This window comes from Lepisosteus oculatus, chromosome 2 (genome assembly GCF_040954835.1).
Source record: "Lepisosteus oculatus isolate fLepOcu1 chromosome 2, fLepOcu1.hap2, whole genome shotgun sequence".
In the NCBI taxonomy this organism is placed as follows: Eukaryota; Metazoa; Chordata; class Actinopteri; order Semionotiformes; family Lepisosteidae; genus Lepisosteus; species Lepisosteus oculatus.
The window spans coordinates 5,131,996-5,158,974 of record NC_090697.1 but is presented as its reverse complement, the minus strand read 5'-3'; the positions used below and the strand labels follow the sequence as shown (position 1 = coordinate 5,158,974).

The 26,979-nt window shown below is 44.3% G+C and overlaps 1 protein-coding gene across 4 annotated transcripts in view; it reads left to right on the top strand.

The window, feature by feature from the left end:
• Positions 1 to 26,979, top strand: part of cdk19 (cyclin dependent kinase 19) — a 74,306-nt gene that overhangs the window by 16,393 nt on the left and 30,934 nt on the right. For all 4 annotated transcript variants that reach the window (XM_015354017.2, XM_015354024.2, XM_006626173.3 and 1 more), the window contains 4 exons: positions 9,805 to 9,915; positions 10,516 to 10,656; positions 22,362 to 22,419; positions 24,079 to 24,210. In XM_015354017.2, coding sequence (XP_015209503.1) covers positions 9,805 to 9,915; positions 10,516 to 10,656; positions 22,362 to 22,419; positions 24,079 to 24,210 — 442 coding nt within the window. The remainder of the gene's footprint in view (positions 1 to 9,804; positions 9,916 to 10,515; positions 10,657 to 22,361; positions 22,420 to 24,078; positions 24,211 to 26,979) is intronic.

The window sequence follows — 26,979 nt, the reverse complement described above, 5'->3', positions numbered from 1 at the left end:
TTCTTCTTTATATAGTATTTTCTCTTGTAGTTTCATAGAGTAGGTTAGGATGTTAAGATATAAATACCCAGTATATAAAAACCACTGTACAATCTGTTCACTAAGCCACCATTTTAAGAACTATACTTAATATCAATCCATAACAAATATTTAACATAATGTAGGCAGTGGCTCTGTGGCTCAGGATCTGCGCCTGTGGCTGGAAGGTTGCTGGTTCGTACCCCACGGCCGGCAGAGGAATCCTACTGCGTTGGGCCCCTGAGCAAGGCCCTTCACCCCAACTGCTCCTGGGGTGCCATATAAATGGCTGACCCTGCGCTCTGACCCCCAGCTTCTCTCCCTGTCTGTGTGTCTCAATGAGAGCAAGTTGGGGTATGCGAAAAGACAAATTCCTAATACAAGAAATTGTATTATAATAAAGTGATATTTACTTATCATGTTCTAATCTGCTTATCCAGTACAGGGACATGGGTGGAACCCAGCTAACCTAGCTGCCAGTCTAGCAAGTAGTGGGTGTAAGGCAAGATTCGCCCTGGACAGGACACCAGTCCATCGCAGGACAGACACTCACACTCGCACACCAGGGCCAGTTTACCCAGAAGCTAGTTCACCCACCAGCATGGACTGTGGGAGGAAACCAGAGCAGCTGGAGGAGACTCACACGAATACGGGGAGAACATACAAACTCCACACAGACAGCACCCCTGGGTGCAGAATTGATCCCAGGGGAGCAGTACTGCAAAGAAGGAATGCTCTCCACTGAGCCATTATGTCACCCTAAAATCGTTTAACTTTTTTTAATACATACTTTTCTTGTCAATAAGGACATTTATTGAATTACTTGACACGGCGTTAGTGTGTATTGAGGGAATGCATAAACCCCACTCTTCCTCTCCTTAAAAAAGACATTCCAGGTAAAGATGGTCACCCTTCAGTTTTTCCGGCCTCCCTGTAGGCTCAGTACTCCCACTCATTCAATGTCCATGCAAGTGAAAAGACACAGGCAGCATGGAAGACGGTCACCTACAGCAGGACTGACCCTGACGGACAAAGGATTTTCAACAAAAAAGCACTTGCAGAAGATCTTACAGGGATACAGGGCTGACTTCAAAACAAAGTATTCAAAATCCTCAAAGGCATTGATGAAGTCACCCCAGTGAAACAGGATGCCAAGGGCATTTAGGTTTGTGAAGGGCGTTCTGTGAAACCACCCACCCAGCCATGTTGAAGCTGATACACTGGTTTCTTTCAGGAAACTGGCGGATGGAATCTTCCGATGAATTAGCAAGTAACTATCAAACGGATAAGATGGACCCAATATCTTCCTCTTGTTTGTAACGTTTCTTAGGTTCTTTTAACTTTTGGAAGAGTTGATATCACTCTAGGTCTGTGGCTTTCAACCAAAATGATTTTAAAATTGACCTTCATCTCGCAAAACCTTGAATGAGACGCATAGTTGAAATAATCCAGTTCTTCTGCAAAGGCAAGAAGAAAACGCTCATTGTCTGATACTGCGTCATTCCCACTTTATTTCTTGTTCATCAATCGATCATGTGATGTTTGATCAGACCGAGCCAAGCCCAATGAGCAGAAGCTCTGTACGGTTTGCACGCAGAAGCTATTGGAAACAATTTGCTTGAAAACTGAAAGTTAGGACTGAGTGTAGAAACAAATTAACCAAAAGTCCAAACAGGCTTAACAGATGAATTAAAGGCTTCGATTAGCAGGGCGATTTAGACCTCAGCTGGAACGACAGCTGTGACAGTTGCCAGCTTCCCACTGCTATAGGTGACCGTGTTTGACGCCGCGGGCTCCTCGGGGCTCGAGAGAGTTTCGCCGGATCGGACTGGGGGCTCCTCGGGGCTCGGCCCGAGAGTTTCGCTGGATCGGACTGGGGGCTCCTCGACGCTCGAGAGAGTTTCGCCGGATCGGACTGGGGGCTCCTTGGGGCTCTGCCTGAGAGTTTTACTCGTTTAGGAGGAATCTTTGAATCTCTGCAGACTCCTCAGTGCCCAGCCAGGGAGCTTCACCTTGAAAACCTGAGGGGAGAGTGCGGTGCATCAGGAATAAGGCTTAAGGCCAGCTGACTCTCTCCCACACTGTGCACCATTGCTAGGAGAATCCCCATTGCATTCAGTGAACTTAAAACCTTTGCAAGTTAATGAAATAAAAAAATCCTTAGCTTGACCTAGAATAAGTCAGAAAACCTCCATATATCCGAATTTTCTCCAGAAATCCGAAGTTCTTGTACGTGGTCTGAAACGCCCATGTGTGGCTTTGGGAATTCTAATGGCTGCTGAACTGCAGGTGGTGTTGCATGCTTTTCTGCTAAGTAGGACATGGAGATTGCTGAAAAAGCGGTAATTACTGTTGAAGGGAGGTCTCATACTTCAAAATAAGCACAGAAAACTGGAGGTTCTGGTTTTATCACTGGGAAAGAGGATTTTGGCAGGCACTGTTTCCCAGCACTCGGGATTGGTAACCTCGCTGTGCAGAAGTCCCAGCGATCCAGCTGCTGTGGGCAGGTTTGTGGAACTGCAGGCATTGTCATGGAAATGTGACCTTCGCTTGACTCCAGCTGGGCGCTGCATCAAAGAAGAGCCTGTTCTGAGGCGCAGAGAACGCCTTTGGGGTGACTGTCTCTCGCTCAGGGCCCAGGGCTGAGTGCTCTGCTCATCAACACGGCAACGCTGGTGTGAAAGACTTAACATCTGTCCTCCGTCCTGCTAAAATTTGTCATTGGTGTCCAGCAGTTTGAAACCAGAAACTGGAGTGGTATATCAGAGAAAATATTTTGTTAACAGCCATCTACACTTTTCCAGTATTGAATCAATGATTGATCAATTAATAAATTAATCATGTGTAGATCTTACCGTTACGTGGCAAAATGTTTTCAATGCCATGTGGTTTTGGGCAATTACATTGAGTCAGTCAACTGTGTACCGAAACAGTTCTGCTTTATTATTGACTTTAAAGTTGCTTGAGTTCTTGTAGATCATTCTGTCGCTTACAGAATGGGGACTCCTCTCCACCACCACCAGTGTGCAGCCCCACCTGGATGATGTGCCAGTACACTCAACACACACCAGCTCTCAGTGGGGAGGAGAGCAGAGTGAGGAAGCCATTTCAGTGATGGGGATAATTAGGAGGCCATGACTGGTAAAGGTCAGGGGGAAATTTGGCCAGGACGCCAGGGTAACACCCCTACTCTTTTTAGGAGACGCCCTGGGATTTTTAATGACCATGAAGAGTTAGGACCTCCATTTAATGTCTCATCCGGAAGGCATTCACTTTTTTTACAGTATAGTGTCCCCATCTCTATACTGGGGCATTAGGACCCACACAGACCATCCAGGTACTGACCAGGCTCACACCTGCTTAGCTTCAGTGTGTTGCCAGTTGTGTGTTGCAGGGTGATGAATGCATGTGATATTTCTTGGCATGAACAATGGACTTAACACAGTTTGGGAATAAAATACATTATTTCTAAGTTCATCCACTTTAAAAGTATGAGCTAGAATTTGTTTCCTCACTCAGTTAAGCATTCATAGAAAATGTCCATAAACTGTGTGGAGCATCCAAAATCATTAAAACATACAGTGTATTTTCTGGATGTTTACAGTAGAGTGCATACTTTGCTTCTGTATCTTCTGCAAATTTTATTTGTTGTGCATACAAGTGATGGCACTGTACCTGAAAATCCTGAAAAACACGACCAAAATCAACAAAAATATCCAGTTGTTATTGTGACATACAGTACTTGTTGTATAAATGCAGATCTTCTAGTATAGTAAGTGAAAAGGCTTATACTGTAGCTAAATAATGGAAGCTTATGATCTAGCAGATTTTTGGTGTTGATCTGAACAAAATAGGTTCAGAACATTAAGTTTGGTACCAGCTATTAGGTCCAACATACTACTCCCATTGGGTACCAGCTCAGTATTACATATTTTGAAACACTGACAGGAAACTTTGAACTGTGCTTTTAGTTTGGGATTTGTTTTGCATTAAATGTAATGTTTCCTACAGTATTATGTGTGGAAGGATAATTAAATAGCAATTATTAAGCTTTAATATCCATGCATTTTCTAACCACTTGATCCAATTCAGGTTCACAGGGCTGCCTGTGCCTATCCTGGCAAGGAACCTGCACATGGCAGGATACACCCTGGGCAGGAAGCCAGTCAATCACAGGGCACGCACACACACACACACACACCAGGGTCTCTTTTCCCAGACACCAAGAAACTGCAGCACCCAGAGGAAACCAACGAGAGCACAGGGAGAACATATAAACTCCACCCAGACAGCACCCCAGGAATTGAACCCAGGGCTCCAGAGCAGTGAGGCAGCAATGCTGGCCTCTGCACCATCATGCCGCCCTGAGTTTTCATATGTTTGTGCAATATTGTCTTTCCAGTTGCACCTTGTTGTGCTCGTTGTTGCTTTGCAGGAATATACTGGTAATCTTGGAGCTTATTAGTACACTAGTGCGTCATGAAACGGGATGAGTTTGTAATGGAAAGCACACGCTTGGTTTTCCCTTCTGAGGGTTAAATCGCAGAGGCGCTGCTGCAGGATGGAGAATCAAGTGCTGCATTGTTCTCCTGACTCTTCCTTTAATTCCAGCTGCACCAGGGGCTGCAGCTGGCGCTGGCCGCATAACGAGGGCATAAACTAATCGCTGCTTATTAGCTGTGCTGTTCTGTGTGTAGCAAGACAGGGCCTGCAGAATACAGTTACGTGGCGCATCTTATCAGTGCTCTTCGTTCATTACGCTTGTGCTGCTCAGAGTGGCAGTGAAACTACAGACCTTTTCACAAAACCAGCCTTCCTTTTTTACAGGAAGCATGAAAACACTTGGCATCTGATAATTGGATAGTAAGTTTTTAAAACTAAAATAATCTATTAAACACAACTAGTCTATAATAGACTTAGTAACGGGTTTCTTCCATGCTGAAAAGAGAAGAAAGAAAACGCAACGTTTCGGCTGTGGAGCCTTCGGGTGTCAGCTACCCTCCTGAACTACTATAAAGGGCTTATTCTACTACTTTAAGGGTAACATTATAGTTCTTATTATTATACAAGGTTATGTCTCTGAAACTTTTCTTGTCTTGATTACAAGGTAGCACAGCATGCAGCACATTTTGAGACTAGTTTCTGAAAGTGTAGCTCTCCAGTGTTTAGAAGATATAAACAGTTTTTATCCAGCTTGCGAGGAGCTGACCTAAGAGTTTAACAAACGGATGGATGTTTTATCCATCATTAGAAATATTAGTATCACTCACGTCCCCTATCTATAGGAAAGAGAGCATGTTTGAGTTGTCATTTCAGTTGAAACTTCATAACATGAGCCATCGCAGATTTTTAAAATATATTTCTAACAACAACAAAATTTCTGCAGAAATCCAAAGGGTAAAAAAAACGGTTTGCCAAGTGGGCGTCGGGGCTGGATACCCGTAACCAAGTCCACCCAGGCCTCCCGGGTCGGCCCACCTCCCGTTGACCAGTGCAAGTGTCTGTAATATTTGTGTGTGTCAGCAGTGAAACTGCATGTTGATTGGTGGAGGGCTGAGCAGGAATAACGGTTGCTCAGGGTGACAGGCCATGGTGCATGTAGGACCTAATAGATTCGGAGTTACAGGTTAAAAAGTAAGGAGTTTGTTCGGGTGTCACATCGTCCTCCTGGGTTGTTCATTTCTACACCAAATGAAGAGTTTGTTCGAGTGTCACATCGTCCTTCTGGGTTGTTAATTTCTACACTATATGTGTACAAGAAACAAGACAGTGTCCACACCCCTGCCCTGGCTCTGAAGCTGCGATAGGCCAGTTTTCTGCAGGTTCACAGAAGGACAGAGGTTTTACGGGTTTCCTCTTCAGCCCTTGAACAGAGCAACATTCGTCATCACACATGACCATTAAAGGTTACTGGAGATCCACCATGCCTCAAGCCAGTTCCAGTGCCGGTGACCGCACGGCTGCATGTCCCCTCCGATGTTCAGCGTTCAGGGTTTTTTTACAACCTGCCGTGTTACGGCAATTGTCCACCAGCTTTTCAGGACCTTCTTGTGAGAAGGCGATTCCAATTGCCTGCGCTAATCTATCCGCCGCTGTCTCAGGTCACGCCGTTTGCCTGCGGTTGAAGAAAAACAGAAAATAAAAGTGCGTAAGAGATTAGACCAATTTTCAAACCCTACTGTAAGTTTTTTAAAATTGAATCATTCTCCTGCCGCTTAGACTCCAGCAGGATTTAGAAAGCAGTCGCAGAAAGGTCCAGAGCTGAATGTCCCGGAGAGGGCTGGCATATTTATTAAGACAGTCACTGGCCGTGGTCTTAATCACAAGATCACACGCGCACAGAAAAGACACTGCAGTGGTATTCAGACGTCTGGTGCTGAACCTCTGCCTCTGGTCACTGAATTGTGCTGGGAAGTCAGCACGAGTATTTCTGATCTGAAGCATTCTGAAAAGATTCTTTCACATAATGAATTGAACCCCCGATTAAAGCATAAGCAGATGTCCTTCACAGGATCTCTGCAGTGCAGCGCGAGAACCAACCAGCCAGTTTTTTCTCTTGTCCAGATTGCCGACGTACAGCAGATCAGGCAAATGCAGTTCAGATTTCTTTTTGCCATCCTTTGCTGCTCGGTGTTGTGGTGCTTATGTTCAAGTAAAGATCTCGGTACTTCAAAGGCCAGTGTGGTTTAAATTTTACAGGATGCCCACAGTCAGAACTCCAAATGATCCCTGTTGGTTCTTCTTCCACTCTGTGAATTGGAGACACTTGGCTGATCAGCTTGGGGAAGTCCTGTGGTATGAATATCCATTCGTATTGTTTGCACCAACAAAATCTCATTATGTGTAGTGGTCACATTTTACAGGATCCCATCAAAGAGAAATTCTGAATCATCAGCTCCCCTCCGTCTCATTGTGTTCTCCTGACGATTGTCTCCTGTCTTCAAGGGACCTGGGGACGTTAGATTTTAATGATGCTGTCATGGATCATGGACAGGAAAATAGTCTGATAAATAGCAAGCCACGTGCTCAGAAAAGAACGAGAAAACAACATTAGAAAGCGAGATGCACGTTGTCGCCTGTTTCAACACCGTACCCAATGACTGCATCTGTCTTCGAAGGGGAAAGGTCGTTAATGCCTCAGTAGGGAAGGTTTAATGAATGAACTATGGAATAACAGCGTTACAAAAACAAGCCTGTGACACAGCCTAAGAGATGGCTTCAGCTGCTGGTGCTTCTTCGGTGTTGTGTGCAGATAGCGGGCGTTGGCGTGCGGGTAGCAAAATTAAACTATAAATACAGAATTGAAAACATTGTGCAAGAAGAGACTGCTGGTGAAAAAGACTGGAGGGTTTATGTTGACACAACAAGTTTGTCTTCCAGACAGTGCGGGGAAGCAATTAAATTGGCGAATGCTAGGCTGTTCAATTAAAAGCACAGAATATAAATCAAGAGAGGTTATGATAACATTATATGACACCCTAGTAAGAATATTGTGTACAGTGGCCACCACAGTATAGAAAAGACATTGCAGCTCTGCAATGTCCGGAGAAGAGCAGCCAGATACATTACTAGGTAAAAAGGAGTGTCTGACACTTAGAGACAGAGAAGACTAAGAGTGGACCCGATCCTAATGTTCCTAAATATATCCTCAAAGACCTTCACAAGTCAACCCGATGGACTTCTTCAGAGTCAACAGTGGAACACGAACTGGAGGACACCAGTGGACACTGAGTGTTTAAATAGGAGGCACTTCTTTATGCTAAGGGTTGTGGGTGGGTGGAACAAGCAGTCAGGCCACGTTGTTGAGGCCGATACCCTGCCTTCTTTCAGGAAATGGCCAAAAAGACGCCATTGGCACCTGACTACCAAACGTGTTAGAGGGGCCAGACATGCTGGCTTTCTCTCGTTTGTAACCTTTCTGTTACTCTCGTGTTGTTTTTCGGGTTTAGCGCAGCCCTTTGTTTCCGCGCTGCAGAGTCCTGTGAGAGCTGTGCGTGGCTCCTTGTTTTGCTCACTCCTCTTTTGGATGTGTTCCCCCAGTGAGCTGTTTACAATTGCTGGCCTGTCTAATGAGCAGTGGCCTGTTTCCAGCACTCGTTCAAGCTGAAAGAGCAAGAAGGAGAATTACGTTCCACACCGAATTAATCAGAAGCCTATGAAAAGAACTGCAGAAGATGAAATTGTTCGGAAGACTGTGCCTGTACAGTACTAACCTGAATGAGGCTCCCTCTCTCATTCTAACTGTAAACCACTTTACGATCTTTAGTGTTTCACAACGATCAAACTGCTCTTCTCCAGTGGCAGCTTGCTTTTGTGAATGACCTTGTTAATGTTAAGGATATAACCCTTTATTATTGCTTTATTAGAATTCAGTAGTCATTCTAAAAAAATGAGGGGATCCATAATGTTTAGTGCCGTTGATAGTTCTGTTATTTTTGCAGTGTGTGAGTATTTTTCTCCTGTTTGACATGAGCAGTAAAAAAAACGACACAGTAGTTGAATGTTTGCCTGTGTTAAGAGAATGCGTCTTTGCACTGAAGTGGTTTCGTGTGCTGGAGTATGAGTTTCTGCGTCAGGTCAGGCTAGTAATGTTGCTGTCAAAGGTATGTTGTGACAATTTATTTAACATGGTGCTTTTTCTGATCTTGCATCCAGAAATAAATTGATTGACTATTTCTGTGTGTAATTGTGTGAAGAGTGCAGCAAAACTTTTTTAAAAAAATCAAATATTATGGGAAAAGATGCTCTATCAGATTTGGTCATGATAAATGGTCAAAAGCTGCATCGCGTACAGCGTCTTTTTCCGAAAGGTAAGTTCTACAGTTACAGACCGTGGCACAGTGGTTAGTGAGCATGGCTTCCTCCCATCGATCAGGCCCTGGGTTCAGTTCCTGGGCTGCTGTCTGTGTGGAGTTTGTATGTTCTCCTCTGGTTCGCTTGGTTTCCCCTGGGCGCTCCAGTTCCCCCCCCCCCACACAGTCCAAAGACATGCTGGTAGGTGAATTGGCTTCTGGGAACATTGGCCTTGTTCCCATTGCCTGCTGGGATAGGCTCCAGCTGCCCTGCTGTATCAGTTTAAGCTGTTAGACAATGGATGGAAATGCTCCTGTCATCAAAACATGAGCTCATTGGTACCCTGTTCCATACTTACCAGAAACAAAAATCTGACTGTACTGTTAAACAAGATTTGATTGCAGCATCTTAATTTCACAAATCACCTTGGAGGTATGTTTTTGAGGTGCATGCTTAAGCCGTGTCTTTTAATTTATGGCACATGTTTCATACAAATAATATATTTCACCAGGTGTTAATTTTGCATATTTATTAGTAGTCGCAGCTCTATGAAAAATGTGTTGCTGTAGAATGAATGGTGGAATGAAGAAATGTGTAAATTGTAGAATAAATTGCGTAGAATAACTTTTTACATTATGTTCTGTATCTACTGTCAAGTACAATAGGGAAACAGAGCAATAACATACATTTTGTTGTCTTTTCCAGTTCTGTCTTGTTGCGTATATGTAGTTTAATTAAAATAAGTGTCTTCTTCTGTTTAAATGTCTTCTTGTATAACGTTTTCTTTAAGGCAGTGTTGCTTAGTAAAGGGGTGTGCTTCATTTCATACTTAATTCCAAAAATAGTAAAAGAAAGTCAGTTTGATTTATTTACAGCCCAGTTTTTCTCTTGCAGTCTTGTAAGCAGGTAGTGAAGCTTCATATGGCGAGAAGTTCACGTTCGCCTGCTTGTTTGGAGGACGTGATCTCACTGTTGGCACTTTACCTTTTTCAGCTGCTCCGAGAGCTGAAGCACCCTAATGTGATCGCACTGCAGAAGGTCTTCCTGTCTCACAGCGACAGGAAAGTCTGGCTTCTCTTCGACTATGCAGAGCACGATTTGTGGGTATGTCAGAAAAAGTTAGCCAGGTGTGGCACCCTGTTCATTCCGAATAATATGCGATATGGGAACAGAGCAGAGCATTTTTGCACGAGTCATGCCTGGGCTCAGACGTTGTGATTTGGCACATACACCTACTCTTCTACAAACCCACGTCGTTCTAAACACTCATTCAGGAGACTTAGCTAACCACACCTTATGAGTAAATATTGCCAGTCCTTGATGTTTCTGAACCAAAAAAGAAGAAACAGTTATATAAATCACTCGTATAATCTAATTACTTAAGGACTTTAATGTCTCTGTATGCACCTGAGTGCGTATATTTGTCATCTGTAATTGCGGTATACGATTTAATTCTTAATTACCCACAACGCATAGAAATAATTGTGGTTTCTGTTCTTAATTACCCGCAAAAGCCGTAATTGTAGCTTAGACAACTTCATTATCATTTGGAGAATTTGTCGAAATGATTGAAGCCTCCTGAATTCTAAAAATAAATATTGTCCCTTATTTTAAATGAAAAATAATGGGGTATTCCTGTTGGACAGCTGTACCTTATCCAGAAACTTTAAGCAGTGTCTTTAATGTCTCTTTCTTTCCTCGCAGCATATTATAAAGTTTCACCGCGCCTCCAAGGCCAATAAGAAGCCCATGCAGTTGCCCAGAGGGATGGTGAAATCACTGCTTTATCAGATTCTCGATGGGATTCATTATCTTCACGCGAACTGGGTGCTTCACAGAGACCTCGTAAGTAGTGCCTTTCCCAGCTCTCGTGCGGAACTCCCAGAACCAGTAACTGGGCTTCGTCAGTCGTGTGGCGTACCTGTACACCCCAGCACTGTGAGGAGTGGCACGGACTGCACGTGGGCTTCCTTCGCTTCACGGTGGCGTTCACCACCTGTCAGGGCCGAGGGGTACCGGTGTGCACGTCCTCCAGGACTCCAGGAAGGCTACGGATTAGTCGCTTTAATTTTGTTGACAGGCATTCTTCTGCAAAACCACCAAATGTTAAATCTATGATACACGCTTATAGACAGTTCCCCCAACATTCCTGTCTGTATTTACTGGGACACTACCTAAATGGTGGTAGTTAATGGAAAGACACACAACAGAAAAATCGCAGGGGTTTTGTTGTGGTGTGTCAGCGACAGATCTGGACGTGGTGGTCAGACAGAAGTTCATTTTTTGCCTGTCTTCAGTGGCAGTGCAAGGCTCAGACTGCATTGTTGGTCTTGACCTTGAGAAGCACTCTCACCTCCCGTTACAGTCCCGTGAGATGGCCTTCCTTTCATTTTCCCACACTGCTCTCCAGGGGAAAGCTGTTTTTCACCTGCTCTGTCCTTTCCACTGTCGTCACATCTGCCTTTCAGCGCAGAGTGAGAGTGCGAGGGCTCAGATTGTGTAAATGTCCCCCTTTTCCGCTTAATATCTCATTGTTTGACAGCGCCATATGTTTCATTTAGGGAATTTCCTATTTAAAAGCACCGATCGCTCCTGCGTCTCAGTTCACAATGGCCACGCCTGTATGAGAATGAGGTAGGCCTGAGGATCTGGGACATTCGCCCAGAAAGCTGCAGGAGGCACAGTGCTGGTGAGGTAGCCTGGCCCAGGAACTCACCCCCTTCAGCTGGCTGAGCCGGTCAGGAGCCCACTGACCTTAAAATATGTGTTTGCACACTTGCCAAAGAGTGGGTAGATTGGAGGCTTAGAGACATGTACGCTCTGCATCCGATCCACAGGATTACTGAAACAGTTTTCTTGGCTGGGAAGAGGTGACTGCATGCAGCAAACACCATGTTGTTTAGACTGAAATATCAATTGAAAATGTTTTCCTAACTAAAGATGATCATGCATACCTGATATCTTAAGGCATCTTCTTCCTTTGCTTTCTGTGTGTGGTGTGATGTGGTGTGTGGTCTGTGAGTCTGTGTGGTATGCCAGGGCTAAAATGTCTGCTTCCTGTTGTTTGCATTACACAGATTAGATGGGTTAAAAATCTCCTGCCAGTTTTATCGTAAGCGAACTAGTTTAATCTCTGTGCTGCCTTTTCTTATCTCCAACCACAGAAATGCCTTAGTGCTCAACCATAGCAACTGGAAAGTAACAAAAATGTAGTTATCTTTGTGTGTGCATCTTCACCCTCCACTTCGTGTGTGTCCTCGATCTCCGAGTGCTTTCGCCATGGTCTGCATGGAGATGAAAAACGAATAAGCTGCCCTTATGTGTATTTGCGTTATCACTCATTTGAATCGAGTGATGACTTCATCCAATGCAATTTGCAGCTTGTGCTGAATTGTGGAGCTGGGAGATGTGGGATTCGTACTTGTTTGCACACACAGACATGACTTCACCCACCAAGCTGCTCCTCTCAGCCCGGCTCTGACAAGTGCTGGTGTTTGCTCAGTTTATCAGCTTCAGGAGCTCTTGGCCAGGGGTGCTTGAGGAGTCCCAGCCATAGTGGCTGAGGATGTAGCACGGACTTCAGCTGGGTGTTCAATGACCAGACAGCTTCTCTAGGGCTCTACCGGCTGAACCACTGGAGCTCTGTTTTTTAAAATGTAGTTATCATTGTTCGATTTTTCATTACTCCGAGTCAGAAGGTGCACCATACGGAGGAAAACTCCTAAGTGTTGGAGACAGTGTGGAAACCAAGGTGATCATTGGCATATATTCTGGAACTGCCCTAAAATAAGGCTTTTCTAGAAAGAATTACATGAGGCCCTGGAAACTATATTTGAAAGGAATGTACCCCTTACATTTGAGGCTTTATATTTTGGTAAACTGGATTTTGATTGGAGGGGAGCTGGTGAATATTTGTTTGGAATCCTTATATCAGCAGGGAAGAAAGCTATAACAAGAAAGTGGCTTCTCCCAGATCTACCAACAATGAATGATTGGATTGAATTAATAAAGGAAACATATATAATGGAAAAAATAACATTTTCACTAAAATTACAAATGAAAAAAAATGTCAAATATTGGTCTAGATGGGTTCAGTACATTAAACCTTTAAGGTCAGATTTTGTTGAGATACAAAATAACTGAAATTTAATAAGATACATTTATATAGTCTCCTCCTTTTTCATATTCATAAATGTATACATCTTCCTTCTTTTGAATGGATATAGTTTTGTTAAAAAGTTATATAATTGTAAAAAAATAGGGGAACAAACAGGAATTTGTGCCTGTGATGTAAGGCTGAATAATGGTTGTTCATATGTAAAATGGTTGTGTTTTGTTCTCTAAATTAAAAAAGAAAATGTAGCGATCATGGCAGAAGCTTCCTATTGTAAGAGCGCCGCTTGTCACAGTCAGGGCAGCTGCAGCCTGGAGCCTAGTCCAGACAGGTGGGGTCAAAGTGCCAACAAGGGCACAAGACTGCCCTCACCCTGGACAGGACATGAAACAAGCAGCAGCTTACTCTTTCCTTTTTTTAAAACAGATTTTAGAATTGCACGCTACGCTGGCGTTGTTGTTTTTTTCCTCCTGCACATTCAGGTGAAATGCGGATGAGCGCAAGGCAGGTAGGCACAGTAGCAGCATCTGAATAATTCTCATCGGTGCCGCCGGCCGTGGGCATTAATTATTTACCCCCACAGTAAATCAACACCTGTTTCTTTTATCCGCAAAGAAAACAAGCGCTAAAGCTGTCAAGTGTCAGTTACATGTTCCAGGCTCTTAATTTATATGCGAGCCTTACAGCCAGCTTAGACGTTTCTTCTTGGTTGGGGAAATGTGATCATTTTCTGAAAAAACAAATGGTGAATTTAGTCAGGTGGGAAGTGTGAATATATTGTTTGTGTGATAATCTGGGAACTAGGCAGCGGAAGGCAGGAAGTGGAAGACGGGTACAATCAGTATACATGTATATGAAATGCGTACAGTCTCTGGGAGCAGTTTATGGATTAGGATTAGATTTTATAGTTGTGCTGCCTTTGGTCAGTTTGGATCTGAAAAAGGTGACATTAGTGTCACCGTGGTAACGCCTTTACTGATAGCCCTCTGGTGAAAAGCGGTGGCCGTGTCGCTGTCAAGTTATCCTCCCTGAAGTTATCAACAGGAAGGAGATAAAATAGTGCCCAAAGTATTTTGGGCCTTAACAAACAAAGCCATGAGTTAACCACCTTTCACCGTTTTCCTTCATAGTTTCAAATAATGTTCCTCCCCTTAAAGCCCTTATTACCACCTCAGGTGAAAAAGTGAGCCACATTGCTTACTTCTCAGCGTTCTTGTTTTCGGATCCTGTCATTTGTTGTTTCTTTTTCGTGCAGAAGCGTCAACAGCTCGTGCTGTCTGAGCATACAGATATCTGAAAGAGTTCCTGTATTAAAACCTGTGGCGCTGGTCATGCTTGAGAATGGTTAAGGTGCATATAGAAGCACAGATACATTTTTGACAATCAATCCTCAAGAAAATCCTTTTTTGAGAAAAAATCTAAATCAAAATAAGAAAGGGAGTTGGAACTGAAAAATGCAGTTGAAAAAAGTTGAAAAGGGGTTGTTTGTACCAATCACTCTAGCATTCCCCTGCAATTTTATTATTTGCATAATCATAGTAGTTTGAATGCATTTTGAAGCTTTGCCCTGAGGAAGACATTTTCACAAGTCAATCAGGTTTGCAAACAATGAAATAAAGATGTTTTATCAATATCACGTCTGTTGCACAGAGCCCCCTCTACAAATGTGCGTGTACGTACTGTAATAGTAATAATAATAATAACTATTTAATATTATAAATAGTAACTATTTAATAGTACAGCCTGTCACTCTCAATCATTTTAATGGTCTGAGTGCTGTTTTTATAACTAATAAAATACTAATGTTGTTGTATCTGTTCTGTGTTGTGTTTTGCATCGCTCGCTGTTTAAATTCACCCTCTGGGGGATGAGTGAAGTATCTGTAATTAAATTTAACAGAATTAAAAGGTTATTCTACTGAGATTTAATATTTCTGTGGGCTGTCCTGCCCCTGTAGAGATTTTTTTTCCATGTCAGTCTTTACTTTTGTTTTCTGCTTCTTTTTGGCTCGCAAAAAAGTTTCTTAATTAACAGTCAGAAGGGGGTATGTTCGGCGGTTTAAAAGTCACAGATCTTTGCAGTGGTGTTACGGCTATGGCAGCGTGTCAGGATCCAGAAACCGTGGAGAGACTGAGATGTTTGCTGAGAGACGTTGATCAGAAGTAATCTTCTGGTTTACCCTAGTAAAGGAACTCCTCGGTAAATCATTCAGACTCATCAGTCCAGAAACACAGGAAAAAGACAGACAGGTAGGCAGAAGCAGAGAGCCAAAAAGAGGCAGGACGAGTGAGGAAGAAACAGAAGTGTGTGCCGGGTGAGAGGACTGTGATCAGATCGGCCTTAAAGACCAGATTCTCGCTAAGCCCTGGAACCTTGTTTAAGAGCGCTCGCCTTCTGTGATTTTAGGACACGCCGATTTTCTTTAGAAATGCCATTTTAAAGACACCCTCTCCAGGTTAGTAATGCATTTCACAAGATAGGGTCCCCCAAAAACTTTGGCGCGTCCACTTATCTTATATCCATTTATAGTAAGAGAGATTTAGCTCTTGGGTGTATTCTGTTCAATTTCAGATGTAGTTTTATCTCTCTTGTTTGTGGGTTAGACATTGTTATAAGAGTTTTTTTTTTGGTTAGTCAGGAAAGTAGGCCTCTTAGTTGCCTTGTTTGTGAGTAGGATAACCAGCGTTTTGTTTGTTGTATGATGTGCATTACTTAGTCTGTGGCATTGTCATTGTTAATAAATATTTGTTTCTCCCAGTCTGTCTCATGTATTACTCTATCGCCAGAGTTGTGACAGAAAAAGAACCGGTGTGCCTCTAACTATACCAGTCACTCTGGCACATTTTGGCATGTCTTGTACAATTTGGGGTGTCATGATTAATTATCTTAATTATTAATTATCCTACCCAGTATTTCAGTTTCTTAGCCCCTATATTTGTAACAATATCTTCCAGATTAAGAAACAAATGTGCATGGTACGCATTTTCAGGTTATGCAACTGGAGTTATAATTATGGGTGCTGATACATAAGATCTTTCAGATGTCGGCTGAGGCCTGTTACACAACCCGTGTGGTATCTGTCCACTCAGGGCGGCCACTCTGACCATGCGGCGATGAGGCCCACAGACAGCTGACTCAGGAGTGTTAGCGTTTTCAAGGCCTCAGGTTGTTGGTGTTAGGTTATTCCAGCAAGAGAAACCCCATTGCATTCTGTAAGCCAGAAAAGGAACAAGCGTGTTCTTGAGACCAATGTGGACAAAATGTGTGACCAATGTTTGAAGAAATAAATACTGGTGATCTGAATTAACCAGTAAATGTTCTTTAGCTACCGTCATAAAATATTATTTATGAAGACAGTCTTTTGGCAGATGCTGCTGACATTTCTTCTGGTATGCGGGTGATGTGAGTCTCATGCTCTGAAGTCTTGAAGGGTTGAGGGTACGAATGAAAAATATGAAAAAGCAGTGTCAAGACGGGTTCAGTTCCAGGCCGGGGGTGCTGTCTGTGTGGAGTTTGCATGTTCTTCCTGTGTTCCCATGGGTTATCTCCAGGTGCTCCAGTTTCTTCCTACAGTCCAAAAATATGCAGGTAGTTTAATTGGCTTCTGGGGAAACTGGCCCTGGTGTCTGTGTGTGTGCCCTGTGATGGACTGGCGTCCTGTCCACGGTGTACCCTGTCTGGTGCACGTTGTTTGCCAGGATAGGCTCCGGCTCCCCCACGACCCTGAATTGGATGAAGCAGTGAGAAATGGATGGATGGAGTGTAAAACAGATGCTTGTCAATTAAAGCAGATTGTGGTGACCCCTGGGGTCATTAGTAATGTCAGCAGGCAGGGGCCTGGGACCCCTGCAGAGAAAAAAGAGGATGAGGAAGGCACTGATGCCTTTGAACTGTCTTGCCAGTTTAGTCTGGGATTCATGCCCTGTCCCGAGCAGAAAACCAGCGAAGCTTCACCTCCAGAGCAAGTCAGGTCTTAAAGTTTAAGCGCACATACTATAGATATGTGATCAGAACATTTTGTGTCAACCTGTAGTCAATGAAAAGACCTTTCATGAGGTCGCCAAGAAATCGGAACAATGTGCACTTACACATTTAAACAATGGATATTACCTAAAAATATGTTTTGCCTGTTCGTGATCTGAATATGCGTTAATATCAGCAATGTTTCAATAACTCCCAAAACATTGTTTTTAATGAAAGGCTATCTAACACATAAAACTTCTTTAGACTAGTAGAATCATACTTTATTTGGAATATTGGTCTCAAAAAGAAAGGAGGCTTTTAGCATTGGGACATTAGTTTATTGTGCTTTTTAAAACGTCGTCTCAAAGTAATTTGTTGTTTTTAGCTGGTTGCCGTGATGTCTTATCATAATCCTTTCCCTTCCTGCCTTGAATAGCCCTTTCAATACCCGGCCTGATTTTTGTTAAACAGATCTGATCATTTATCAAGGTTCCTTTATTGTAAACATTCTGCCTTCTCTTCCTGCGATTGTGGCTCTGTATGAGTTTCACATGTAAGTCAAAGGGCCTCTGAAATGTGTACTTTCTCTTTTTAAGCTTGCCTTTTATGTTTGGAAGGTCATTCAAAGTGACTTAATTAGAAGGGTCAGCTGAACATGCACTTTATACTCCAAAATAAATGTAATTAATTTTCCGCATTTGGGGAAACAAGCCTTTATCAGCTTGTCCTGAAGAAGGTTTGTTGCCAAAATGCTGATAATTTATTTTGGAGTGTAGTGTGTGCATTGAGCCAGTTCTGCTATCTATACTGTTTTTGTTCTATACTGTGATTTCTGAGTGTGTGTTCTTTTTCTCTCTTCTTGTGTTCAAAGTGATTACCTTCCCCAACAGGTTCGGTCTGTGTATTTCTTATGGTGTCGTGTGTGCAATTCTGGGGATTGCGGAAAAAAAAGTAGGATGTTGAACAACCGCCACCACAGGTTCATTATTTGAAAATATTCCTATCGGTGCTTTTGTTGCATAAAACCAGCTGTGCACTTGTGGCTTCCTGTGTCATGCAAGTCGATCAGTCAGGTGTAAGTGAATTAGGGCAGGTCTGGAACAGGAAGGCCATGCCTACGAATATCATTATCACATATTTTGCCACTCTGGATAGGCCATTTCACTAAAGAGGAAACAGCTTGCATTCATCCAGGCACAGAGGGGATCATTCATATGTCATAAGAGGAATAAGGAGTCCCTGCTCCCTGCTGGTGAAAATCATGACTGGACATCAGATATTCATCAGACATCAGATATTCTCTTTGTACTACTTATGTCCGAGAGCCAGCTAAATAGCATTTCGTTATACCATATACCATGTATATGAGTGTAATGACAATAAACTTGAAACTTGAAACTTGAACACGCTTTGCAAGGGCGTTCTCAGTGCCACTGAACAGAGGTTGGTTAAGGAGGTTTGTTCTCTCCAAACGGAATATCTTCCATCTTTCCACAAAACAGAGCGCAGATAGAAAAACCGGCTCCTTTTAAATCCTGGAAAGAATAGTTTTTGCTTAGAAGTTGATCGGCAGAAGCATCGGCTGGTTCTCGGTGACACGTCCTGTCGTTTCTTTCTCGCGTGCGGCGCTGTTTCGGATGTGTAGGCCTGAAGGCCGCAGTGCTGCTTGTCATGTCTGCAGGGCTGGACTGATTGTTCTGCGCGAAGGCGGAGCGGCGGCCTTCAGTCAACGTGGGGAAGTAGGTCGTCTCTTCTGTGCGCCGCGGCCACTGCGGCCGGGCGGGATGAGAGCACGTGACTGGCGCGCGGGCGACGGCGGAGCCAGCGGTGCCAGCGGCCCGGGCTGCCCGTGCTGAGTGGGGGGATACGCCATCGACCGGCTCCGGCAGGCCGGCCTGTGGAGCGAGGGGGAGGGCCGGCCCCCAGCACCTCTGGGCTCGCTGTCATTGTGGGCGATTTTGCCAACAAAGGGCCGAGCCGGCCACTGGTATCGGCGTGTCAGTGTTCTACCAGTTTTCTCTTACACACGCTGTTCCAAGCGGCCTGTGGGTCCGCTGATGCTGTTATGTAACAAACCCCGACCTCCTTGGCATCCCGTGTGCTCTGTAGTAACTCGCCTGCTCCTCTGAGCTCAGAGCAGATGAAAGCTCACATGACGCTCGGGGAACGTGCTCCTCTTGAGGGGGCTGAGGCAGGGTGTTCGGGGGGGGGGGGGGGGGGGTAGACCGCATGGCACATCATGAATGACCCGAGGGTGACAGCACAGCCCAGCCCGGATTTTATGAGGTGCTATAGCCGACTGAAGCACGGCAGCATCCACCAGGATCCTAACTCGTCTGTCAGAAGGGCACAGCCCGGCAGCGTGCGAGAACGGACAGTGTCGGGGAAAGTTACTTTAAAAGGCAGTCCATTACAGCTGCAAGTTACATGTATAAGGCATTACTTTTTAAAGTTAATGGGGGGGGGAATATTATTTAACAGTTAGAACTTTTTCACGTAGTTTGTGCACAATTACTGGCTCTACTGACATCAGACAGGCATTCGCTGGTAAAAGGCATTTCCCCCAGTTTAGAAAAGCAATGGATAATGTTTGAAAAGAAATTTCTCCAACAATACTGAAGTGAACTATAGATGTATCAATGTGGAAGACATCATTAGAAACATGGAAAGGGAAAAGGGAAGTGATGTTATTAGGTGGCATTAAGTGATAGTGCAATTTTACCACAATTGTTTCTATTCTTATTCAAACCATCCATTGAATTTTTTATATATATACACTATTTAAGGTCTCTTAGCAAGGAGGGTGGGAGTTCCTAAAATATTGCAAGCTTTTTAAAACTCATTGTCAGTGTTTCAGCTCTGAAGAATGCATTTTTTGTCTAACTTCTGAAATTCACTGTCTGAGAAGTTCATTTTGCAGGAGCTCAGGACACCAACAGCAGTTCCTGGCTATTCCCACAGTACCCCGGTTTAGTCTCGAAGCTGTTGTATTAAGAGTGAGCTGCGTTCGCCTGTTGGTTCTTTGGCTTTCTTACTGACAGCCTGTCGGGTGTTAATACTCGTGGCTTAAAAACCTCAGCTGCACAAAACCTGATGTCCATTCAGGTGTTCAATGTACAGCACCTCTGTATCACACTGAATTAGGGAGAAAATCCCACGAATCACCCGAAGGAAAACTTTCATTCCTGACTGTAGGCTCCCCCCTTTTTTTCCCATGAAAGACTCCTCTGCTCACCAAGGCTCGGGCACCACGTTTGTGTGCGCTGCACCACCTGCAAGAGCAGACTCTCTGAAGCGCAGTAAAGCCTGGTGCCTCGTACATTTGCATCATGCAGCTCGTTAGTAGGGCCGTTCCCATAGTAACAGTCCCTGCTCCGAGAGGAAGATGAGTAGGAGGCGACATGCGGGATCACAGACAGAACACGGTGTCTGACAGGGAGTGTCCTGAAATGGAAGAAGGCCAGAGTCTCCTACATTTTGCATTGTTGAGTTTTTTCAGTGCAGAGTGGCACTATTAATCCTCAGTGCTCAGTATGTGGGGGGAAAGGTATGTACCGTAAATAGACTGAAACTAATTTTCATGTCCTTGGTAAAAATCTTTTGTGCATCCTGACTGTCACTGGACAGCGTTCCATAAATCCAGGATTACATTGACAGTCTCCTTCCAAATGTTCTTTAAATATTTGTTGCCATATGCCTTAGGGTCTCTCTCTCTCTGAATTTCAGAGCTGTATTGATTATTTTACACATTGGACAGTATACAAATTGACTACAACTACAGTATATCACCCTGAAGCTGACAGCTGGCTGCCCATTGAAGCTCCGCAGTGTGAGCCTGGTCAGTACCTGGATCGGAGATTCCTGGGAAAACCTAAGGCTGCTGCTGGAAGAGGTGTTAATGGGGCTAGTAGGGGGCGCTCACCCTGCAGTCTGTGTGTGTCCTAATGCCCCAGTATAGTGATGGGGACACTATACTGTAAAAACAAAGGCTCCATCTTCCAGATAAGATGTTAAACCGAGGTCCTGACTCTCTGTGGTCGTGCACCTGCGATGTCCCTGGGAGGTGTCTGTAGGAAGGACCTGTTGTGGCTCATCCAGGAAACCAGGGTGGTCAGTCGCTGAGCCAGACTGGTGACTGACAGCCCAGCAACAGAGTACAGCTGTAGGCAGGGATAATTATATCAACCCAATTGAACAGAGCAGGGCTGTCTTTCCCAGGAAAGGGCCAGCAGAGAGGGAGAGAAAACGTACAGAGGGCAGACTTAACAACTTGCTATTATATGTCTGATTCCAGGCAGGGCTGAAGCTTATTAATGTAAAGATAGGCCAATTCATAAGAAAGCAATCTGACACAATGGATCAATCTTCGTGTAGCTGGAAACTTTGTCATTCTTAGTTTGTCATCTGACTGGGAGGAAACTAACTCCAGGGGAAAACCCCGTGTTGAACATGCAAACTCGATACAGAAGGTTTCCCAATATTGAACCCAGCACTCAAGAGCTGCGAGACAGTGCTCACCTACATGACATTCTGCCACCATAGCTTTTCTCACTTCTTAGGAAGTGTCACTTTAAGATCACTGCTACATGAGACATTTGACACACAGATAATCTAGTCATTATCTGTACATCTGGCATATAATGTTTATTTGAGCCATTATACCTCATTTGATGGTTTCAGTTCATAAAGGATGGCATTTCAGGCTGAGATTACATTAAAAAAAATCAGTGACTGTTTTCTGTCTTATTCCCGGGCTAAATGTTTGTGTTGTCTTCAGCTGTAATCCAATTCAGTGGTTCACTTCTGTTGTAACATCAAGAATGGGAGAGGCTGTGGAGCAGCAGAAGAAAAGAGAGTATTTGCCCTCATTCTGTAGTAACCATTGTGATAAATTACTATTTTAATATACGGTATAAATGTCTGTGCTTTGTTGAGCTGCACCATTAAGTTCTGCGTCAGCCCTTGGCACAGTATGTACCCTCTTCTGGGTGAGCACAAACGACTCTGGGCTGCCGGTGGCCCTGGGGTCACCTGCATGTGACCTTTCCTCATCGGCCAGCTCTGCAAGATGTGGACCAAAGCAGGCTGCACATGTTGTGTTCATGCCTCCGTAACACAGGCCTGTGTGGAAGTGGACGAAGTGTTCATTTTTAGGGGCCTCTTGTCCTTCAGCTGAAATCAAATGGTTGTCATTCTCATAAATAGAAAAAACATTTTTTTTCCCCTGCCTTTTGGAATATCCACACTTCTTTGTCTCTGCTTACTGTATTCAGACTTTGGAAGAATGTAAAACTACAAGTTAATCTCTCACCGTGTCTCACACGGTGTGCAGTGCAAAAACAATTGTCCTCAGGATGTAAATGGAGTGTGTCTGTGTGCCGGGAATGTGCTGCGCAGTGAGCAAGCTGGGGGACTGGCTGCTTCTGGGAGAGAAACTCTCAGTGTCTAAGACACCTTCTTCTTGCCCTTTCAGAAGCCAGCCAACATCCTGGTAATGGGCGAGGGGCCAGAGAGAGGAAGAGTGAAAATCGGTAAGTAAAGCAAGATGAGTTTCCCCCTTTGCCCTGTGTAACCTCCGCTCAAAGCACAAACAAGTGGCTAATGAAAATCCAGCAGATACTGTGCCACAACGTCGCTCGGAACCGGCTTACAGGTCTCCTCGGGAAGAACGTTTTGAGGACATTTGCCAATCAAGCTCGTTTGGGGAACTGATCTGAGAATCGTCTCCAGCCTTTTCTGGAAGGAAGTCAGTCTCGGCATGTCCCCGGGTAGCGTGTTCAGGACTCTCGCAGACCTGCACGTATAGAGGCACCTCCTGGCACCAGACACATCCACTGCCCCTTAGATTCCTCGCGGCCTCCTGGTCACACTGCTGTTAGAGCGAGGTTAGACCGTGTCGTGTGTAACATCGCACTTAACACCATTCAGGTGACCTTGCAGTCCTTGACTAACTCCGCGGCTCCGGCCTGAGTTATTATACCATGTTTACCGTGTCAGAGTATTTTGTAGCGAGATTATCGCGGCTTCCTGGCAGTGACTGTGCAGTTAGAAGGTATTAAACCAGCTGGCAAACCTGTCCCCAGGCCCTGCCAAGAATATGCAATCAAGACCTGGAGCCGAGTTACAGCACAGGACGTGAATGCTAGTTCAGATAATGTTGAGAGAGTTTCCATTTTATTGTCAAACAGCCTCTTCACTCGTATTGCTTTTGATGAACATGGGTTAGGAATTTGTAAGTGTTTCATGGTGTGCAGTATCCTGTGGAAGATATTCAATCGTTCTTGTGCTTATGAAGCAGTGTTTTGCAAAAGGTTGCCAACACTGAAGGTCACATTACTTATCTGAGTTAGGTTACACCCTTGTTTTTTTGGGTGTCACTGCCCAAATTAATTTTTAATTAAGTTTTAAAACACGACTTTTACAAAAGTGCCATGGTGCAAGACCCCTGCTGGTGGATACTGTGCACCCGTGAAGGATTAAGGGAGCAAACCTTTTTCACTCTGGAAAAATGAATTCCTGTTTAAATGTTTAAGGCAGGGGGGAGACAAATCTTCACCAGAGCAAACAGGTTTAAAGTTAATCTTTAATTTTTGTTTTATCAGCAAAAGCCCTCAAAATCTGGTCAGTGCAGCTTGTTCTGACCTGGCTGTGCTGGATGTCTGGTTTATGAGTTTATTTTACTGCCTTTGTTTTGATTTACGGCGCTATGGAGATGTGAGCCGAGCTCTGTGCCTGACGTGGGGCCTGACAGTGTAGAAAGGCATGCTTTCAGGGCAGGGAGAGAGTGTGTGTGTGTGAAGGCACAGAAAGTAAATGGACTGCCCCTGGAAGTGAGGTTATAAACAATACACAGAAACCCGACAGTGGAAGTAACCAGGGAATGTTGTGAAAGCGAATGCATAAACAATAGCTGTTACACATTGATCTGTATGAATTGTTCTTTTCTGTCTTTAACATTACCAAGACATCATGTTAACTAAAACAAACATGGGATTTAGCAAAATGTCATATAATGGCAAAATAGATTTGAGTTGTCAAATTGTTTTACAGGTGTACAGCCCTGTGTTTGATTATTTTATACTTACACAGTTTAATTTTGCCATGCCCTGCTGATGACCAGCATCTACGTTAAAATGTCTTGTGTACGTTTGGTCTAAGGCTGATTCCTTTGTTCTTGTTTCTGCGTGCAGCTGACATGGGCTTTGCAAGGCTTTTCAACTCCCCGCTCAAGCCCCTGGCGGACCTGGACCCAGTGGTGGTGACGTTCTGGTACAGAGCCCCCGAGCTCCTGCTGGGAGCGCGGCATTACACGAAGGCCATCGGTGAGCGCGCCAGGCCCGCTCTCCCGGCGCAGGGCTGGGCGGCCCGCAGAAACCACACACTCCTTCGCCGCGCCACGGAATATCAGAGGGGGCAGAATGAGATTTGTCCCGGTTTCGTCCGCAACAACATCTCGTGTTCTGCTTCCGACGCGTTGCCAATAACGGCAAAGGAGGTCGTGCGTGTTGTGGGTCACGCGCTGGTCAGGTCAGGTGTTGTCAATACCAACATTAACTCCAGCGGAAGTAATAATAATTTCAATACTTAAAATACATGCCAAAAGAGAGACTTATTTGTCTGTGATATTATTATTATTATTATTATTATTATTATTATTATTATTGATATTATTGATATTATTGCTGGCACCCATTCCTAGGACAACATACACTGTATACAGCTTCCATTGAGGTCAGAGCAGACATGCCCTGTGCTTGTCAGTATTATTTATCTGAAGGGCACAGACTGGCACAGGAGGTCTGCAGTCAGTCTTGGCATGGTGATGAGGTTGAGCTGGAGGTGGTGGCGGCCAGAGCACCCTCGCTTTCCCCCAGCACGGTGACATCTGTGATTGGTCCGCAGGGAGAGATACTCTGCTCCTCCAGTTAGTGCACTCTGTGTCATTGGCGAGAGGGGTGGAAGTCAGAGTCCTCTAGTCCTGGTTACACCCGTGCACGTGCAGGGATTATAGCAGCAAGCACGCTGATCAACAGTTAGCCAGATCCTCCCAAAGTCTTTTTTTAGGGTATTTCTCTCTTTAGGAACATTGTAACGAAGGTTACAGATGAGAGCGGGCCTTTTTGTCTGTGTCTAACTTTCTTAAATGCACAGTTTTTCATAGAAAAAGGAAGAAAATGTAGAAATTTCCCGTTAAAAAAAACCAAAGCAGGCTACACCTACTGTACCTGGCAGAATCCCCCGCAGTGATCCGCCCTCCCAAATTCGCCTCTGCTGCGCTCGGTGTCACCACTCAGCCCTCACCGATGACAGCTGCCTCGTTACCTGCTGCTGTTGTCCCCGTGCCTGAGAGCTGGGCTGGTGCTGACAGTGTGCCGCTCGCACCAGACGTGACACGACTGTTTGGATATAAACCAGGAGGTTCTGTTTTTCTCGCCTGACTGTAAAGCCCTGTGCCTCATGCCCGCAGTGTTTCGCACAGGAGATTTAAGATGAAACTGTTTCAATAAGGGCGTCCTTCTTGCCAAAACGTACATGACTCTCCTTACACTTGCTGTATACGATGCTTTTCTGGACACCCCACTCAAAGTGCTTTACAGGTAATGGGGATTCCCTTCACCCCCACCAGTGTGCAGCCTTACCTGGATGATGCGCCAGTCCGCTCCCCAGACCAGCTCTCAGTGGGGAGGAGAGCAGAGTGATGAAGCCGGTTCGCAGACAGGAATTATTAGGAGGCCATGATGGGTAAAGGCCAGGACACCAGGGTTAACACCCTTACTCTTTCCAAGAAATGCTCTGGGATTTTCAACGAGCGCAGGGAGTTAGGACCTCCATTTACATCTTGCCCCAAGGGCAACGCCTTTTTACAGTACAGAGTCCCCATCACTAGGATACTTTACTATGCAGAGCAACTCCCATCTAAGACCTAGTTTGTTTCTGATCTGTCAAAGTTACTGAGGGCTACACAGGGGAATCCCTAACCACTTTCCCACCTGCCTCTCCACTCAGTTTAGATGGGCAGCTTGGTTTAGATAGTGTCAGGGTTGTATGATCCACAATCCACTTCTTAATGATTGATTTCACTGGACCGTACTTTAAGGGCTAAATAACTTTCTGATCTTGGCATCTCTGCCACTTCTGCCTGGGCCTGCTTCAAAAGCTTCTTGGTCTCCATGGTTGGTTTGCTGATGCTCCTTTACCTTATGGGTTTCCGAGTTGTGTCGTGGACTTCTGTATCTCTCAGCGGGGACTTGGCCTGAGTGCTGTCTGCTTGTGTTTAAACACCGAGGTTGAATCAATCATAGTGAATGATTGAAGAGTGAAGATTCAGGTGATTCTTTTTCACCTGGGCTAGTTTAGGGTTGGTGTAGCAAAGGGTTTGGAAAGTTCACCCGAAACTCACATTTTTACATACGTTCAGCAGTTTTAGCTTTATCAGTTAGACCAGCTGGAGGACGTGGATACTGAAAATTATATATACAAAGTCCTGTTTGATGTTTTGATGAACTGATGCTTCTTTCTTCTCTTCTCATACTGCTTGTCTGACCTGTTTTTTAAGTTGTATGTTATTTATGGTTGTTGCAGCTGCTGTTCTTTGTATTGTGTTTTGATGATTCCTTAATGTCTTTGTGTCAGAGCATACATGCAAATAAGCATTTCAATTCATGTGTGCATCTGCTGAAAAAACTGAACTGAACTATTTGAAAGTGACAAGAGCATGAGCTCAGGTAGCAACAGAATATAAAAACTTTGCCATGGGGATGGATCATTTTGTAAGTTAACTTCTAACAGGGTAATATCTATATGTCAAAAAAAATCCTTTCATAAAGCTCTATGTCAAAACAAACAACATTCTGTTTTATTCCCAGATAACTAAACAAATAACTTATATTGTTAACATGCAAACCTCCAAGGTCTACTTATTTGGTAGTTTTATAACGCATGTGTATTTAAAAGTCTGTTCTCCTGCTTCTGAAAAACGAGCTTGGGCTTTAACCATGTGAATGAGAAGCACGTTTGAGACACTGCAACTGATTTTGTGAAGAAGAGTTTCCTATTCGTCATCCCAAACCGATCCTTATTAATATTTCCAA